We start from the raw sequence: 18263 nt of genomic DNA, 5'->3' as shown, positions 1-18263 counted from the left end.
ATAACGTTAGCGTTTAACTTATTCTTATTCTATTGCGGTGTGTTTCCCACATAATGACCGCGTAATTGGTCCTTTCACACAGTACGCGGTATGCACGGCGCTTGCCGCTGGGTTCAGCATTGCCCTTCAGATACAACGCGATTTGCGCTGCGCTATGGCGTAGGCGGTGTTTTAAAAACGTTTAGCGGGAGCTCTTTTATAGTCTGTTCCTCCTCCTTTCGGTCAGCAGCAAACATGTATCTGTCCCGTTGTAAGAAGCGAGCGATAGCGCTAGTCCTGCTGATGAGAATTAAGAGAGAAGCAAGGAAGAAGAGGCTACCCTCAGGTCCAGAGAACAATTTGGTGAATTCAGGCTGGTTACGTTACTCTAACGCTAATAGCTTCCTTTTTAGCAGGCCCCTTAAATGCTTGCTATTAACTTGTTTGAAGGTGGTTCTTCTCAAAATTGACAGCGGTGTGTTCATGACACTAACGTTAACCATTCAACTTCGAATTGATTCCGTAATCTTCCGGTAATAGTAGGCAAGACGATGTTCTGTGAGAGCAAATATAGTGTAGTTACAGTAACTACAGTAGGTGCGTCAGAAATGATTAAACCAGAGGGGAAATGTAAATAAATGTGAGCTGAACAAGCGCTTTTCTTTTTTTTTTTACATATTGTTTCAAAGCAGCTTTACAGACATAACAGGAAAATGTTGAAATAATATTGTTAAATATAAGTAGGTAATACCTATTGCTTGACAAATAAAAAATATATATATATTTCTCATTTTTGCCTATGTAGGAGATCCCAGTTTATTATTATTATAATTCTAATGATGACATGAGTAATGATACATGGTGATATTATTAATACACATGCTTATTCTTTCTCTGTCTCTCTTTCTGCCTACAGATGGCTGAAAAAGGTGAATGCTGTAGCAGCAAAGTGTGGGATTACTTCTGCAAATACTTTAACTTTAGTATTATAATTTATTTACAGTAAACACACAGACTGTTAAAACCAGCTTCAACTGGAAGAAAGTAAAAGTGTTAAATGTTAAAAAACCAGACTGTTTTTTGATCATTAAAAAATATATACTTTTGATGTGCAATTGTTTAGTCATTGAGACTGTAATCTAAGGCTTTTTTTTAACATAGTCCATTCTGGAAAATGGTTTATACAGCCCACATACATAGAACAGGCAGATATTTTGCTATTGAATGTTGTGTAAGTGCAGTTTATAGGAAATGGGTCTAATATCCAGATTATTTTTAAAATCAAAATATCGGCTTATAAATCGGCTCTTTTCGAGTTAATATCGGCATCGGCCCCAAAAATCCATATCGGTCGGGCTCTAGTCATAAAGCACAGAATGAGGTCACCAGTCATCTCACTGTCAAACCCTTCATTGCTACAGTAAGTGCTCAATTAGAAATCCTTAGAAATCAGTGAAATGTTAAAGTTGCGTTAAAGTAAAACAATCCTTTCTTAAAGTGGCCAGGTCATACGCCAAATATGTAAGTGAAATCATGAAATCAAAATTGACACTATTTACTTTGTTAGCGCACATTGCTAGTCTTGAGGTGAACAATTAATCCAAGCAAGTTAATCCACTGAAGGAAAAAAAAACGTTTGTCTTGGTAATCTTTAATCAAAATCTAAACATTTACTTCCACTCTGGAATGGCATTGCTTCTCTGATGATGTCAGTTTGACGGCTTGGGCAGAATATCCTTATCCACCTTAAGAAGTGGAGCAAGAGGTGGAGAGGTGGTGTGCTAAAATAAAACCCCACCCTCTATTTAATATTCCATATCAGTTGGAAATACATCACAATACTGAAGTCGGCCTCATCTTCCAGTTCAGACTATTGAACAACAGTAAAGTATATTCAGTATGGTATGATATCAATATATGAAAAAATAATAATACCAGTATTACACGAAAAGCAATATGGTGCTGATACATTGTACATCTCAAAACTTTTTACTGCATTTTTAGATAAATCTATTTTTTAAATGTCCATTAAGCTAGGTTCGAACTCGCAACCTCTCACACTTTTTCACATCAGCTCAAGCGAGAAGCTGAGCCCCTGTAAGACTGAAATCCTAGAATCACCCATCTCAATGTCACATCCCCTCTACCTCGACTAACATTCACACACAACGCAGCTCTCTCTTCAGCGGTGTAACCCAACCTCCATTCCAGTATCTGTTCTGTTCGCTACACGCGTCTGTAACTCGACCAACAGCCCAGTTTCTATAGTTCTGTTCAACGCATGTCTCTTTATCACAATGTAATCTGCCTGTTTCCTTTGTGCCTCTGTTATCCGATCTAAATCCAGTCATTTTACATCCTGAGCCTTTATACCGTCCGCCACTTAGTATAGCTTAATGTCTCTGACTTCATTAGGAGAAGGAAACAAGTGGACAACTAACTCATTACTCCAATCTAATTCCGAAGTTCTGCCAGATGCTCTATTGAACCATTTCCAGATATGTATTTTGCTTATATTGCAGGAGATTAAAATGAGTTTTACTACCACAGTACTTGCCCATATTGTTTTAGTCATCACAAAACATCAATTTAGATCACTGTCTCGCAACTGACACCGATCAAAAAATTAGGATATTGCATTAAGGTCCTTATGCACGAAGGCAAAATGATTCATTGCTAAATATGACTGAGACCAGAGAAAGAATATTTAAAATGATAGACTAAACGCAACAGAAGGAGGAGAGATAGAGAAAGAGAGAGAGAATGATAGCAAGGGAGATGTGAAGAGCGAAGATGAAAGGAAATCAAAGTAGGATCCCAATGCGTGGAGAAGGGGATCTCCTGTGATTAATCATCCTCCAGCCCACTAGGAGAAGAAATAATCTTGTTAATGTCAACAATGCCAAATATGCTCCAAATGCAGTCTGAAGATGTGGGGATTCAAAATGGCAGCTTGGCGATGATGTCACGCTATCTGTTAGACAGCCTAGTGATAAAAAGCATGTGATGTCGACCAACGGGCCACTGATCAAATCAGTCCTAATGAGCTTTAATTTCATTTGAGATAAGCGTTGAACAGTGCAACATCGGCTCAAAAAACCCCATCAACATTTCCTACAGATATTGCCCCAAATCGAATGAAAAAACTCAGAGATCATCATTATGGTGAATTTGTTAGCCAGTGGACCATAAACTGGAGATCTGCATCTCCACAGCAATAGAGTCAGGAGGAAATCTAATTACAGCCCAGCTGCCTCTGTTAGACAAACACATGGCTGGAACTTTAAGGAATAGTGCAAGCAAAAATACTAATTCTGTTATCATTTATTCACCCTTATGTCGTTCCAAACATGGATGACTTTCTTTCTTTGCCAGAACATTAAACATGATATTTTAAAGAATGTTGGTAACTAAACCATTCGATGACTATTGGTTTCCATTATAGTGAAAAAAAACACAACAAAATATCTTCTTTATGTTCCACAGATCCGTTTCTATCCCTTACATATAAGACACATACAGAACATCCTTCTTACTAATAATAACCAAAGCTTACCAATATTCAAGTGCGATTTCCATATTTTCACTTTTCTTTTTAAAAACGTAACTTTGGTGTTGGAGGAATTTTATACAGGACAGTTCCCTCTCTCTGTCTTGCCAGCTTTTGTTTTTAAATCCCCTGATGTTTCAGTTCCCCACCTCGCTATTTCAAGTGAAACCGTTTTAGTTACTAAATGTGCATTTGCAGGGTTATTACAGTTAACTAAAACTAAGCATAAAGAAATACGTTCATTACGTTAGTTCAAGTTGGCAATTTACTTTCTTCTCAAGCCATTTATAGATAGACTTTAGGGTTGTGCCGATAGACGATAGTATCGTGTATTGACGATCGTCGGGGGTAATCGACATAAGCAGAATTCTCTGTCGATAATCAAGACGATATTAGGCTCATTTTCCTATTAATGTATTAGATTATAATAATAATAACTATTATTTTTATTTTTATTAGGCTGCTTATTATAATTCGGCTTTTAAACTGCTCAGCTATTTCACTTAATTTCACTGCCCGCATTTCACACACACACCTCGCACGCGCAGGATTAGAGCATGTAGTCAGTGTAGTTGTAACGCTTTGACTCGGATAATTCATTAAATCCATGAAATGAAAGAGATAGAAAACGATGAGTTGGTGTCCCACACATTTAATGGCTGGTATACGGCAACGCGCTCTTCTCATACATGAGAGATTAACTAAAGTAAAGACAAAATAATTAACAAGGCGGCAGAGCGAATTTATCATCCATAGTGCATGGTTCTCACGTAGTCCTTTTCTTAAAGACTGATCACTTAACTTATAAAACACACTATGTGGTGATGACTACGTGAGAACCACTATGGATAATAAGTTCAATCTGCCGCCTTGATATTATTTTCATGCACACCGCACTATAATGTGATGCATGCAAAATACATAGTTTTGGCCGTTACAAAGTCTCCATCCACAAACAGACGTACATCGTCTGCAGATATAAGGTATTTCATTGCACTTTAACAAGTAATCTGAACGGCCTATATACTGTATGTGCAATATATTAAACGAGCCCTCACTAACTGAGTTTAATGCCACAGTTATGTTAGAATGCATCTCATTCTTGTTTCTTTGATGGTGCGTCAGACTCGTCATGAGGCGCGCGGTCCGGAGTGCTGTATGACTGATGCATCAGTTCAATTCAACTTTACTACAAATATATCAACTTACCTGTTTTAAATACTTTATATTTAAATGTTTGTTTATGCCCAATATTAGTGTTTAATTGTTGGACTTTAAATGAAATCTGCTATTGATTTTCACCGTTGACTGATTTTGCAGAACATTTAGACTGATAACTACCCTGCGCAGATGCGGACGTGCGATATGACAGTTGCGTCCGACTATGTATGAACTAGCTGTTTTAAATACAGTATTTTTATATTTAACGTTAGTTAAATCAGTCAGTATGTTTGAAAGTAATTTTTTTTTTGATTATTGGTGACTCCATAGGCTCTCTCTCGCGCACCTGCGCGGTTTAAAACACCAAATAGTTTTGCTATGACAAGAACAAAGAGTCTCTCTCTTGCTCCACCCTTGCTCGATAATATTGTGTATCGTCGATCTCACGGGCTGACGATATGACGATTTGAAAAATGACCATATCGCCCAACACTAATAGACTTCCTCAAAAATTGTAAATACTGTGGTTGTGTGGTGCTAAATATTGCTGCAAACAAGGTTTGCTTATTCCGACCAGTTCAACATACCAACACTGCCACAACCAATGGTGTGAGTTCGGGGGCGGGGCTATCTTAAATCCTAAAACTGATCTTGAAATTTTTTTTTTACTAAATCTTCCAAAAAAAATACAAAAGTTCACTATTCTCTATTTATTGTTTTAAAAAAATTCCACTTATTCAAACCTTAGGACACGTTTAAACCATCTACAACACTAAGACTATTTCTATTAACTTAGACCTGCAATCTTGAAGAGATAAGGCTGGGCAAACTTAAAACAGACAGACTGAGGTTAGTTACGAAGCTTGAAAAAAAAAACTTTCTGACTGCAAGAACCTAGCAGGAAAGGTTATAAAACATTATTTGTTTGCGGTCATTTCTATTTAAAGCCTATGTATTCAAATATGTCCTTAAAGGTCCTGCCTCGTCTATCAGCCATAATCAACTGGCCCTCTGCAGATCCCCATTAACCCGAATGTTAGTATCAGAGTGCTTCGCAAGTGCTAACGGGGGGTGTTAATCTAATCCATTACCGATGACCCTGGACAACAGTCTCAAGCTTTCCTTCATAAGGTATCACTCTCCTAAGCTCTCATGTCAGACGTTGCCAATAACATTTAACAGCACTTCAACTGTTATGCATTGCGTCATGTGACTTATAATTCAGTTCCACCCTCGCTTCGACATTGCCTGTCCAGGAAAGCGAGTCAGCCGCTGGGTTACCAAGGAACAATGGCATTCCTGTGCTCTGTGATGCCAGGTGCCGGCAGGAACACGATCCCTTCCATCTGTCTGTCTGTTCTGGCAAGCGCTCGGCCAGGCCCGGGCAGCAGCTATGGGGAGTCACAGAATGAGACTATTGTTCCAAAGCCACACTAAACAACACCCCCCCCCCCCCTTCCACAACACAAACCTCAACGAACACACACCAGCACATAAAGAACCAAGCTAAAGGCAAACGCACAATAGTATGTCAAAAGCAGAGCTGTCACTGTCAGTCCAACAACATGCGCCTCACTCGCACAACCAAGCATGCGCATGCCCACAACTGTACGCTTTAAATTAAATTAAATTAAATTAAATTAATGCATTTAGCAGACGCTTTTATCCAAAGCGACTTACAGTGCATTCAAGCTAACAGCTTTTACCTATCATGTGTTCCCGAGGAATCGAACCCCCAACCTTGCGCTTGATAACGCAATGCTCTACCAATTGAGCTACAGGAACACTATTGTGCTTTAAGGATGCACATCTGCAGTTCTGCTGAAGTCTTGCCAAGAGGGTAAACAGCGTGCAGTGCCGCACAGCCTAGTGCCGTGGAATATGATTCATTTCCTATAAATGTAGGACCCAGCAGCGTATCCTCTCCGAGATTTCTCAGCAGCACTAAGTTACTTCCACATCTGCCTGACTTTATCTTAAACTACTGCCAAGAACATTACGTTATTAATGACTTTTTGGATTTTCACGATGAAACGGAAGCAGCAGCAGATATTTTATTCCATACTGTGATGTAACTCTGAGTGTAACAGATTATCCCAAAAAGTGTGGGGTGGGAATTTGGTTCTATTCAAAGGTTGTTGATTGGATTTTGAGATGTGGGTGATTGCAAAGGTGCGGAGTTTAAGCAGACCAATTGATTGGAGAAGTCTGGTATACATCACTAGAGAGATGTATACCAGATCTATACCATTTTTTTTTTTACATTTTTTTTAAGTTATGGCATTATGATTATGAGGTCAACTTAAACAAAAACAAAAAATGAAATGCCTACATGGATGAATCATTAAAAATATAATCTTTAACATGCATTTATTAAATAATATTCTTTAATTATTTTGCATTCTTTTTCCCACTATATTTAACCATAGTTAATAACATTACTCCAATATTACATCCATTTTAAATGTACATCTTATGTCTTTTTTCTTTAACATTTTTATTCTACTACTTTATTCTACCATTTTTGTGTAATAATATAATATTGTTTTGTAATGTCAGTTGAGTTTTTAAAAAACTAATTCAAAAAAATTATTAACATAAATATCTGTTATACACACAAAATCTTGTGTTGATTCAATGGATTATTCACACAAAAAAAGTATCAAAACAATCCTGCACAGACTAGAAATAAATCACAGTCTTAAAGCGATGCATTGCCTCTCTACCCTTCATGGTTTAACATATTCTCCAAGCACAGCTACCATTTGATGCCCTCAGGCTAAGCTTTACCCCCTCACACACCAGGACTATCAACCCCCCCCCCCCCCCCCCCCCCAACTAAAGAACACATGTAGCCAGGGGTCTGTCCAAAATCCACATAGTCAGTGCGCAGTTTAGAGCAGAGAAGAAGGCCAGTGAAAGTAGCAAATAAATAATGGATAGCTTGTTCTCTCCTCTGTGAAAAAACTTGACAGATTCGTTCCTGCATCCTCTGATTGTACAGCTTCATTTTTGACTCTAGGGGCCCACTGCCCGCCGTCTCCATGCCCTCATCTTCTAATGGTCCTTCAAGTGATTACTGAGACATAAGTGCACCATCTGTCTTGATGATCAATCATCCACTGGATCTATAAAGACGGCCCCAACACAGAGCTCCAAATGTAATCAAATTTAAAGGAGTGGATGCTGCCTGGTCTGCAAGCAGTTTGAGGAGCATCATTGACTGTAAGCATGACTGACAATTAGGGATGGGACGGTATGAAAATTTAATATCACGATTATAGTGACTAAAATTATCACGATTATCAGTATTATCACGGTTTCGTGAAACGAGATGAAAGTGTTCAAAAATAGTTGATGCTCACACTGAAAACATTTCAGCAAGTTTTATATTTAATAATCAACAAACAACTAATAAAACAAGCAACTCTATGCAATTAATTTAAAGAAAGATTAAATTCTGTGGCATTTCCTTCCTTACAATGAAAAGTGTAGAAGCATAGAAAAGCATAGAAAAGTCACTGACTTTCGCCATTCCTTCTCGAAAAAAACATTGTGCGCTGCGCTTGCGTCAGACTGTTGCTGGCTGGACATGATTTAATAGTGAGTTATTAAAACCGCGATAATCAAACACGGTTTTAATGATAAAATTTAATTTTAAACGATATTACAAACCTTCAGCACATTTTATCACGGTTATCAATAAAACCGGTTATCGTCCCATCCCTACTGACAATTTATTTCATAATGCTTCAGCAACAAGCAACACGATACGTGATGATGACAACTTGGGGTGTTTGACAAAAGCATGCTCAATTTTGCCTGTCATGTCATCAATGGGCTCCTGAGGGCCACTGAACCATAAAACAGCTCTTATACCAGACAAGTGCTATTCAGTAATAAGCATAGCAAAATTACATAATTCGAACACACAAACAAGTCTTCTGTGGGTCAAATATTCCCATCACTGAATTCGACAGCAGAAGAATAGAAGCAACTCACTCCAGATCAGCTCCATGATTCTTTTTTTTTTACTACTAATTAGTTAACAGTACTTATTCCTTTGTTACTAGTCACTTTCCCAAAATGACTAATAACTATTCCAATGTTTTCTGTAATATATTCAAACAAAATGTCACCACTGAATTGTATAAGAACTTGTTATTCAGATGTAAGCCATTTAATTCTGACTAGAATCAATTCTAAATTTGAATTTCACTAATGTTAGTACTAATCTCTTAGAATTAGTGACTATTTTATGGGTTACTAATATCTATTCATATCTATTAGTATATATATTAATATCAAGTTTTCCTAATGACATCTGAATATCAGTAGCTCTTTATTAGACAGTAATAAATATTCCAACTGCTGTAACATTTTAATACCTATAAAGCAGCCATTTTGACTAATAATTACATACACAGTTTAAAAAAAAACTATTGCAACTAGTGATATAAGGAAAGTTACTAGTAGAACCTGAGATACTAGTGTCTCATAAACCTGTACTAGGATGCAACAACTACTAACTACTAGAATGAAAACAAGAACCTGAATAAGTACGTTCAGGTAGCCTAATAATAAAAATATACAGGTAAACAAGTGTTTCATTTGTTGACAATAGCTGACTCCATTAGTTAACATGAACTAACAATGAAAACCACTTCTTAAATCTTAAGTCATTTCAACATATACTAATACATGAATACAAAAGTTGAATCTGTCAATATTACTCAATGGATTTGAAAGAACAATAAATTGTTGTATTTTATTAACGTTAACAGAGATTAATAAAAAAACTATAGCAAATGTATTGGTCATTGTTAGTTATTATTTGATAACTTACTGATAAATTACTCAATAAGTAGCCTAGTAATATAATCCAACATAGCGTTAAAGGGGAATTTGTTATGATGGCCTTCACTGCGCACGGGTTCGCTTTCTTACAATAAATTTTATTGAGAATCAATAAAAAAAGGTCGAATTGTCGTATTGAAACAGCGTTGTTCCTCTTTAACCTCCTGTCTTTCTGCTGAACACTGACACACGAACAGACCAGAAAACCAGCCGGCTTTAGAAGAGCCCGAGAAACCCACTCGGTAGCCGAGAATTATTCGGGTTAGATGTTAGATGTAGAAATTAAGTGATTTTACCTTTTCTCGTTTCAACAGCGCACGAAACGATAAGAGAGACCGCCTTTAGTCCTTCGCTTCGTCCCAGTGCAGTTCTGAGGCTCCACGCACTGGAAAAAAAAAGTGATCTTCAGATCGGAGAGCCTCAAGAATTAATCCCAAACATGATCGAGCGGAGAGTTGGCCTCAAATACAGCGCTTTTCTCTAACTCCGCCGTCTCGTTCCGAGAGGAATGTTAACCCGTTAGTTAAGTGGGCGCGGGCGGCCTGTTCGCTGGTAATTATGGTGTTAAACTGGCCGAAGATCGAGGACACTCCGTCCGCGGGACAAGCGCTGCGATCCGGCGCAAAGCACTGAGCGCCGCTACTCGGTCTAACGGAGCATCTGAAGAAACCCGCCCACTCTGTCAACCCGGAAGAGAACTGTCAATGTGATGGCATTAATGGCTTCTGTTGCACAAATGTGGGTGAGGAATAGATGGACAGTGGAAATACTGACATCAACCATATAACTGTCTGACTAAATATATAATACAAGTCATTGTGAAAAAAAAAAAGCTGCAGTGTTTCTCTTCTGGAAGTGAGAGAGTTCTGTATAGCTTTATTCCTTCACTAACCCAACCAGTACACACCTCCCAGGATGCTGTTCTTACAGTTTTTTTTTTTTCAGTTTTAATAGTAAATACATGATGGTTATCTTGCTTTATTCATGATATAATTCTTATTCATGAACTTCCCTGGCCCAACAAATGCAAAATGACACATTTTTGTATTGCATAAATAATGTTGACAACACCAGAAGTGTGACAGAAAACCATTCGAACACTGGTACAAATACTGTATTAGGCATATTATCAAGTGACTATATAATCATGTTTTTTATGACTATTGCTATTTTTATGTTATTGTTATAAATGTAGCATACTTCATAATGGAGCACAACTTCTTATCGAGGACCTTGTCATTTCTAGGCTGGACAACTGGACTTGTATCATGCAAACAAACCTCTTCAAATGAATCAGAAAGCAGCAGCATGACTGATCTTCAACAAGTCCAGAAGGGCCCATGTCACACCTCTATTTATCTCCCTGCACTGGCAACTGGTTGATGTCTTCATCACATTCAAGACCTTGATACTTGGATAAAGAACAGCCACAGGCTCAGCACCCTTCTACTACTACTCACTCTTATGAATCTACATCCCTTCCAGAAAGCCTGTGATCTACAAGTGAGCAACACTTCATGGTATCATTACAGAGAGTACTACACCCTTTTGGGCACCATTTAAGGTCACTGGTAATTATTACAGCTGAGGGCAGTTTCATGTTGTGATGTGGGTCCACTATTGGGAAAGTTTTAAAATAACAGCACTTTGGTTTATGATTTTGATAAAGTGCTACTTACTTTTTTTGCTTATATAATTTTACATAATGTCACCCATCATCCTACCTCTACTACCTTGTTTTGCACTGCTTTGATACAAACTGGTGCATAATGTTGACATCCTGTGGTGAGATTATTTCTGCACTTTGGAAAAAAAAAACACTTACTACCTGTGTCATATATATATATATATATATATATGGATAGATAGATAGATGCTCTCTGTACATTTGTTCCTTAGACTAACATTAGCTTGCACACACGCACACACACACACACACACACACACACACACACACAGCAGACATCTCTCAGTATTCAGTTGTGTATTTGAGGTTTGTTGGAACTGAGTTACTTTCTCAACAATGACCCAGGAAAAAGCCCACTCTTTTATTTATTGCAGTTTAAGTTTGAATCTTAAATATTCATGATTGTTTGCAATTGAACCTCAACACAGAATCCCCATCTATAATTTATTTATGTATTTCATGCACTAGCCACTTGTAGCAGCATTGTCTTGATTAAATATAAATGAGATGTCAAATGTGTTCAGTGCGTTCTTTGCCCCATTCTTCTCCCAAAATTGTATAAAAACAGTAACTCAGCCATAGTACCGTCGAAACACTACAGCAGGACTAACTTGAGGTGAACCAAACAGATCTATTCAGGTCAACTTCCAAGAGAGGATGCAGACCCAACACTACAAGAGGAAAGAGGAGCTCCGTCCCTTCTTATCAGCGGCTGCCTGCAATATCTCAGTGGTTTTCTCCAAGGAAGAGGGATGTGTGTGTGTGTATGTGTGTGTGTGCTCTTGTTTTTGTGACATATTAGGACACAACTCTGTATAATGACATGGGTATGACACAGGTATTACAAGGAGAGGGTGACTTATGAGGACATAACCCATGTCCCCATTTTTTTGAGAAAGTAAAAATGCACAAAGTTTCCTGTGAGGGTTAGGGTTAGGGGTAGGGTTGGTGTAGGGCCATAGAATATACAGTTTCTACAGTATAAAAACCATTATGCCTATGGGATGTCCCCACTTTTCACAAAAACAAACGTGTGTGTGTGTGTGTGTGTGTGTGTGTGTGTGTGTGTGTGTGTGTGTGTGTGTGTGTGTGTGTGTGTGTGTGTGTGTGTGTGTGTGTGTGTGTGTGTGTGTGTGTGCATGATAACAGTGATAATTATCAAGCAATGTCAACAGGATACCAGGATAATCTGTTGGAAAATTTTATTCACTATAAGACTTTACAAGTGCCAAAGGAAATATCTTAGTTTTACATGAAGGCATCTCTGAATACTGGTTGAAAAAAGTTAAAAAGTTAAAGAAAGAGTTAATGTGTGTATCATTTGTATTTAAATACTATGTTAGTTTTATGCAAATGTTTCATGATTCACAAAGAATTTCAAATATCACAAGAATTATTAGCCTTTTGACCGACCTGAAAAGTCATGAAATGCTACAACTTCAATGTTTGGAGAAGTAGGATCACTTTTTGTCATTACATTTTTCAGAAATCCAGGTGCAATAAAGAAATGATATAGCCTGCTTTTTGAATAGATGTTTGAATGATAAAAGTACTGGCAGCAATGAATAAACTTGAAGACTACATGTGATTACTCACATTTTTTCTCTTTATGTCTCCAACAATATTTCACTTCAAAACATTCAGAGGGGTCCATATGAAAGAGAACGTAGTGAACTCTGAAGTTGACATTTGAGACGGCAAAAAAGGTGAAATGACAAGCAATGGCATTCAAAGAAAGGACAAGAACAGAGAGAATGAAATGAAGAAAGGTGACACTCACCTCTTTGAAGTTTCCTCTCCATGGATGTGATGTAAAATAGGCAAAACATTATATAACTCTATATACCTGATTGCTATAAAAATAAACTCAAGTTAGACATCCTTAAGGAGAAGAAATATAAATGTTTTCATATTAAGGCTGTTGTGTTTTGATCTGTACATCAGTTAAAATCACAAATTTACAACTACACTCTGAATGGTTCAAATGGAAATAACTGTTTTTGATGCTGTGTCCATTTTCATTACTTTTCTCTCTCGCTCAGTGATAGAAAGACGAGAAGGGAAATGTTGAAGGACAATGCCACTGTGGTGGATGTAGTATCAAACTCTTCTGAGAGATGAAAAATAATTACCTGAGATCTGTTTTTAACAAAGTTATTTAGTCATTTATTTCCCCCAACATGTGATTGAAATATGAATGGCGTTACCTTCTTGTAATCTGAAATGAGTCTGTCATAGCGCATAATCAAACTTAACTTCAGCTAACTGTTGTGAAAGGGGATAGGCAATGTGTTGGCCCTATTTCAAATTAAACTGTAAATATATTACAGAGATGTTAGGATCAATGTATGCAAGAACATCCATTTTATTGTTTTCAATTCAGATTTGAACAAGTGTTGGCCATCTAACTAAACCTCAGAACCATGGGCGTAGGTTTAGGGGGGGACGCTAGGTACTAGTCCCTATCAATATTTTGAGATTACAAATTTGTCCCCACCAGTATTTAGCAAGCTCATTTGTACTGCTATTTGGATCTTTGCACTGCTATTTGAATCGATTCTAACTGCCAGGACGACGACAGTACAAGAAACGCCGTAATTTGATTCGCGGCGGGGTATCTGACAGGCTACACGCGCGGGCCGGGACTACTTTTGTGCTTGCACTAGCAGCGAGCGGGTGGTGGTGTGTGTGTGTGTGCGTGCGGACGTGTTGACGACGCCGACGGTAAATTACCAGTGCTGTCTCTCTGCTACATACAAAGGCCAGATTAAAAACATTTTAATAGTCCGGTTTTTTGCCCCTTTTTGTAATTTGGAGATGCCACCCAAGAAGAAAAAAGGGGACATAAGAAGCTTTTTCATAAAGCAGAGTCAGAGTGTAAGTAGGCAAAATAACTAGCTGGCCACATAAATAAACTAGCAGTATTGACTGACTAGGCTTTCAAATGAAGATTCTACTGTGGAAAATAGTATTAACTGGTGATAGTATGTGTTACCCAGGATGATAGAATGCTACGTTAGCAAGTAACTGAATGTCAATAAGCCTGTAACGTTACCTTAACTTAGAATCTTGCAGTCAACATAAACGTGAGTGTTCTGGAGGGTAAATAGTGTTTATAACAGAAAAAGGTTATTATATTTATTTAGATTTGTTTCCTTGTTGCAGAGTATTTTTTGTTAGTGTAAATACTAATGTACATAATTATTTTTGTTAATAAAACGTTTGGTTGTTCAGCATTACAGTCTCAGGTGTTTTTCTTTTTTATTTCTTTTGAGAGTGCATTTTTGGTATGGGGGTGTCCCCACCAAAGCTGAGACCAAACCTACGCCCATACTCAGAACACATATAAAACAAGCTGAAAGATGATAATTTCTGTATAAATAACAATGATCTTTGATTTTGTGTTATATTTGTTCTGCAATAATTTATCTTGCGAAATCGAGTGTAGCAACGTAATACGTAATACTGGCACGTTTTCATTACTTCCGGGTGAACGGGATGTTGTGAAACTGCAGGCTAATGTGTGTATTAAATTCCAGGTTATGTTTGTAAAAAGTCAGTGAAGGCAAATGTCTGCCCCTTCCGATCCGGGAGTATCAAAGGCAAAGGATTTAAATCCAGCGACGCTCTCGACGGGTAAATCTGTGATAGCGGCGGCGTTAGTCGCTCAGGCCCGGGGTAAGAAACGAGCCGTCAGTCCCGCGACTCCCGCAACCGCGCAGCCACATAACAACAGCGGTAAAAAGAAAAAAACACAACCTGCATCCTCAGCTACTCAAGCTCAGGTAAAGAATCAATTCTATCCTCTCTACATCACAGGTCTACGTTTTACATTCCTTGGTTTATTACATAACGAAATGTTTCTCATGGATGGTGCTGCATTTGTCACAGGTTGCCCCAGTGGAGTCGACTTCTGAGGGAAAACCTGTGGGAGCTGTTGATCTGGAAACTTCTGCCAAATGTCTTCCTTTTAAGAACCCCAACTTTGTGGTAAGATTGTTCCAGATTGAAGACAGAAAAAAAAATCTCTGTTGCAGTTAAACAGATTCAGAAGATCTTGCTGCTTCACTAGCACTCAGGTATCGGTGGAGCAGCAGCAGGGAAGAAGAATCGGACGTGGAAGAATCTGAAGCAGATTTTAGCAGCGGAGAAAGCACTGCCCTGGAAAATCTCTGATCCTAACTGTGAGTCTGACTTACAAAAGTCATAAAACATGTATTAATCAGACTAATATTGTCAAAGAAGTGATATAAGGCATATAATTATTCCCCAACCTTTCAATTACATGGATGTGTTTATATCTTAAAAGTCATGTCAGAGTGTCATTGTTGATTTATGTTGACAATATTTAAATCCCCAATTGTCATTTTCTCTGTCAGACTGCAGCATAGATGCACTTCCCTCTATGAAACCTGCTAAAAAGTACTCCGACATCTCAGGTCTTCCGGTGAGTCTGTTGTAAAAAGATTTCATTAATAATGTACAAGAAAATTCTGTAACTCTTCATTTCTGGAACCTCACCTGAATATGTTTGTATGTGTGTCCTAGGCAAACTACACTGACCCTCAGACTAAACTGCACTTTGCATCGACGGAAGAGTTTTCTTACATCCGTCAATTGCCAACAGACGTGGTGACCGGATACCTGACTCTCCGTAAAGCCACCTGCATTGTGCCCTAATGGAGTACTCTTCCCCCAAACACACATGTACTTGCTGACTGAACACAGAATGCTATAGGATGTAAAGGACTAACATACTTGCATCAGAACAATTTGTTACATTTCTTGTGGATGTTTATGGTTGCTTTCATTGTGAATTGACAGTTTATACCAATGTAAGACAGAGTGACAATTTTTCCCAATAGGTTTTCAGTAGATTGTTTTCAGTGAACTACTTGTATCGTTATGATGTATATTTGGTAAAATTAAACTTGATATCACCTCTATTTGTGATCTATGTGTATTTGTGCATGTAAACCAAAAACAAAGCAAAGCTCAGTATTGCTTTTTATTTTGCTCTCATCTACCAGCATCAGGAGGTATTTTACAGTGATGCATTTAAGGAAGAACCAACAAACCCAAAATTTCTTACACATTCTTTTAAGATAGCCTCAACTTTTTCAATTTTATTTTTTAAGTTTCTCACTGAAGTTACATTAAGACAGCACTGTAAACTAAACACCTGTAAAAAAAAATTATATGGTAACTCGATAAATAGAACAAAACTGTCTTATATGGAGCCCAGTTGGCTTCATTTGTTCATAAGTATATTATGCCTTACATGATGTCCAAGCCCAAACATAAACATTACAGTCAAACAACAGAGAAGTTTGCCTTATAATATGATTTCACAAGGCCTGTTCTTATTAAAATAAGAATATAATTTAAATGGCTTCAGTACTTCAGCAATGCCTGAGAGTCATCTCGACACTGGCGTGATCAAATCCTAAACAACTGTTAGAATGGTAAGAGAGAGACTGAAATGAGACTGAAAAACCATCACAGGCAAAAGTGACAAAAGGTATGTAGGCAAGGCAAGGCAAGTTTATTTATATAGCACTTTTCATACACAATGGTAATTCAAAGTGCTTAACATAAAAGAAAGTAAAAGAAAAATAATACAAAAATAAAACACAGCAATTTTAAAACTTTGGAAATTATTTAAAAATTGACTTATTTAAAATGATTTAAAACAGTTAAAAATAGAAAATGATTTTACATAAAATACAGTGCAATCGGTTCGGACATCGCACAGTGCTCATTCAATAAATGCACCGCTAAACAGATGGGTAAATGTGACAAGTGTTTTAGCACATCTGATCTTTTCTGGAAACTGATTCCAACTGCGGGCGGCATAGTGTCTAAAGGCGGACTCCCCTTGTTTTGTGTGAACCCTTGGTATTTCTAACTGACTTGATCCTTATGATCTGGGTGGTCTGTTAGGTTTATATTCAGTGAACATATCTGCAATATATTTTGGTCCTAGGTCATTGAGTGATGCATAGACGAGTAAAATTAAATCAAAATCAATCCTAAATGTAACTGGGAGCCAGTTTAAGGACCTGAGGCCTGGTGTGATATGCTCAGATTTTCTGGTTCTAGTCAGAATTCTGGCAGCAGCGTTCTGGATGAGCTGCAGCTGTCTAATGGTCTTCTTGGGAAGGCCATTACAATAGTCCACCCTGCTGGTGATAAAGGCATGAACAAGTTTCTCCAAGACTTGGCTGGAAACAAAACATATAATTTTTGCAATGTTTTTTTAGATGATAGTATGCTGATTTAGTTACTGCTTTGACATGACTACTGAAACTAAGGTCTGTCTCCAGAATCACACCAAGATTCCTGACTTGATTTTTAGTTGTTTTTTAGTTGTTTTTAAATGTCATCTTTGTTTCCAAATGCAATAACTTCAGTTTATTCCTTGTTTATCTGAAGAAAGTTCTGGCACATCCAACTATTAATTTCATCAATGCATTGGCAGAGGAAGTCAATGGGGCTGTAGTCATTTGGGGATAAGGCTAGGTAAATCTGGGTATCATCAGCATAGCTGTGATAGGCAATTAGGCTCTTTCTCATTATTTGACTTAGTGGTAGCATATACAGGCTAAACAAGAGCGGTGCAAGAATTGACCCTTTGGGGAACTCCGCATGTCATGGACATCCACTTAAACTTCTGTTCTCCTATACTCAGATAATAACCTCTTCCAAGTATGACCTGAACCATTTGACTACTATCCCAGAAAGCCAGACCCAGTTTTCCAGTCTCTGTAGAAGTATGTTATAATCGACAGTGTCAAACGCATCACTGAGATCTAGTAATACCAGCACTGATATTTTACCAGAATCAGAATTTAAGCGAGTATCATTCTTAATGAAAGCTGTCTCTGTGCTGTGATGCGGTGAAAACCAGATTGTCCAGGTGAGTTTAAGTAGTTGTTCAGCTGATTAAAAACTAGCTTTTCTATAATTTTGCCTATAAAAGGAATATTTGATATTTCAGTTTTCAGTGAGTTTGGAAAAGTCCCAGAA

General features: G+C 37.7%; 2 protein-coding genes across 2 annotated transcripts in view; one reads left to right on the top strand and one right to left on the bottom strand.

The window, feature by feature from the left end:
• The window catches only part of LOC132103085 (polypeptide N-acetylgalactosaminyltransferase 1-like), a 111036-nt gene extending 100865 nt beyond the window's left edge, over window positions 1-10171 (bottom strand). Inside the window, exon 1 of the mRNA XM_059507900.1 lies at window positions 9844-10171. The gene's annotated coding sequence lies outside the window, so the exon portion shown is untranslated. The remainder of the gene's footprint in view (window positions 1-9843) is intronic.
• Window positions 10172-14717: 4546 nt separating this feature from the next.
• LOC132103645 (INO80 complex subunit C-like) lies at window positions 14718-16180 on the top strand. Its single transcript, XM_059508738.1, has 5 exons — window positions 14718-15019; window positions 15126-15224; window positions 15307-15418; window positions 15614-15681; window positions 15783-16180. Exons 1-5 carry the CDS (start codon window positions 14804-14806, stop codon window positions 15912-15914), a joined length of 627 nt encoding a protein of 208 aa, XP_059364721.1. The 5' UTR covers window positions 14718-14803; the 3' UTR covers window positions 15915-16180.
• The last annotated feature ends 2083 nt before the right edge of the window (window positions 16181-18263 follow it).

The sequence above is a fragment of the Carassius carassius genome, chromosome 24, assembly GCF_963082965.1.
Source record: "Carassius carassius chromosome 24, fCarCar2.1, whole genome shotgun sequence".
Classification (NCBI taxonomy): domain Eukaryota; kingdom Metazoa; phylum Chordata; class Actinopteri; order Cypriniformes; family Cyprinidae; genus Carassius; species Carassius carassius.
This window is presented reverse-complemented; position numbering and strand designations above follow the sequence as displayed.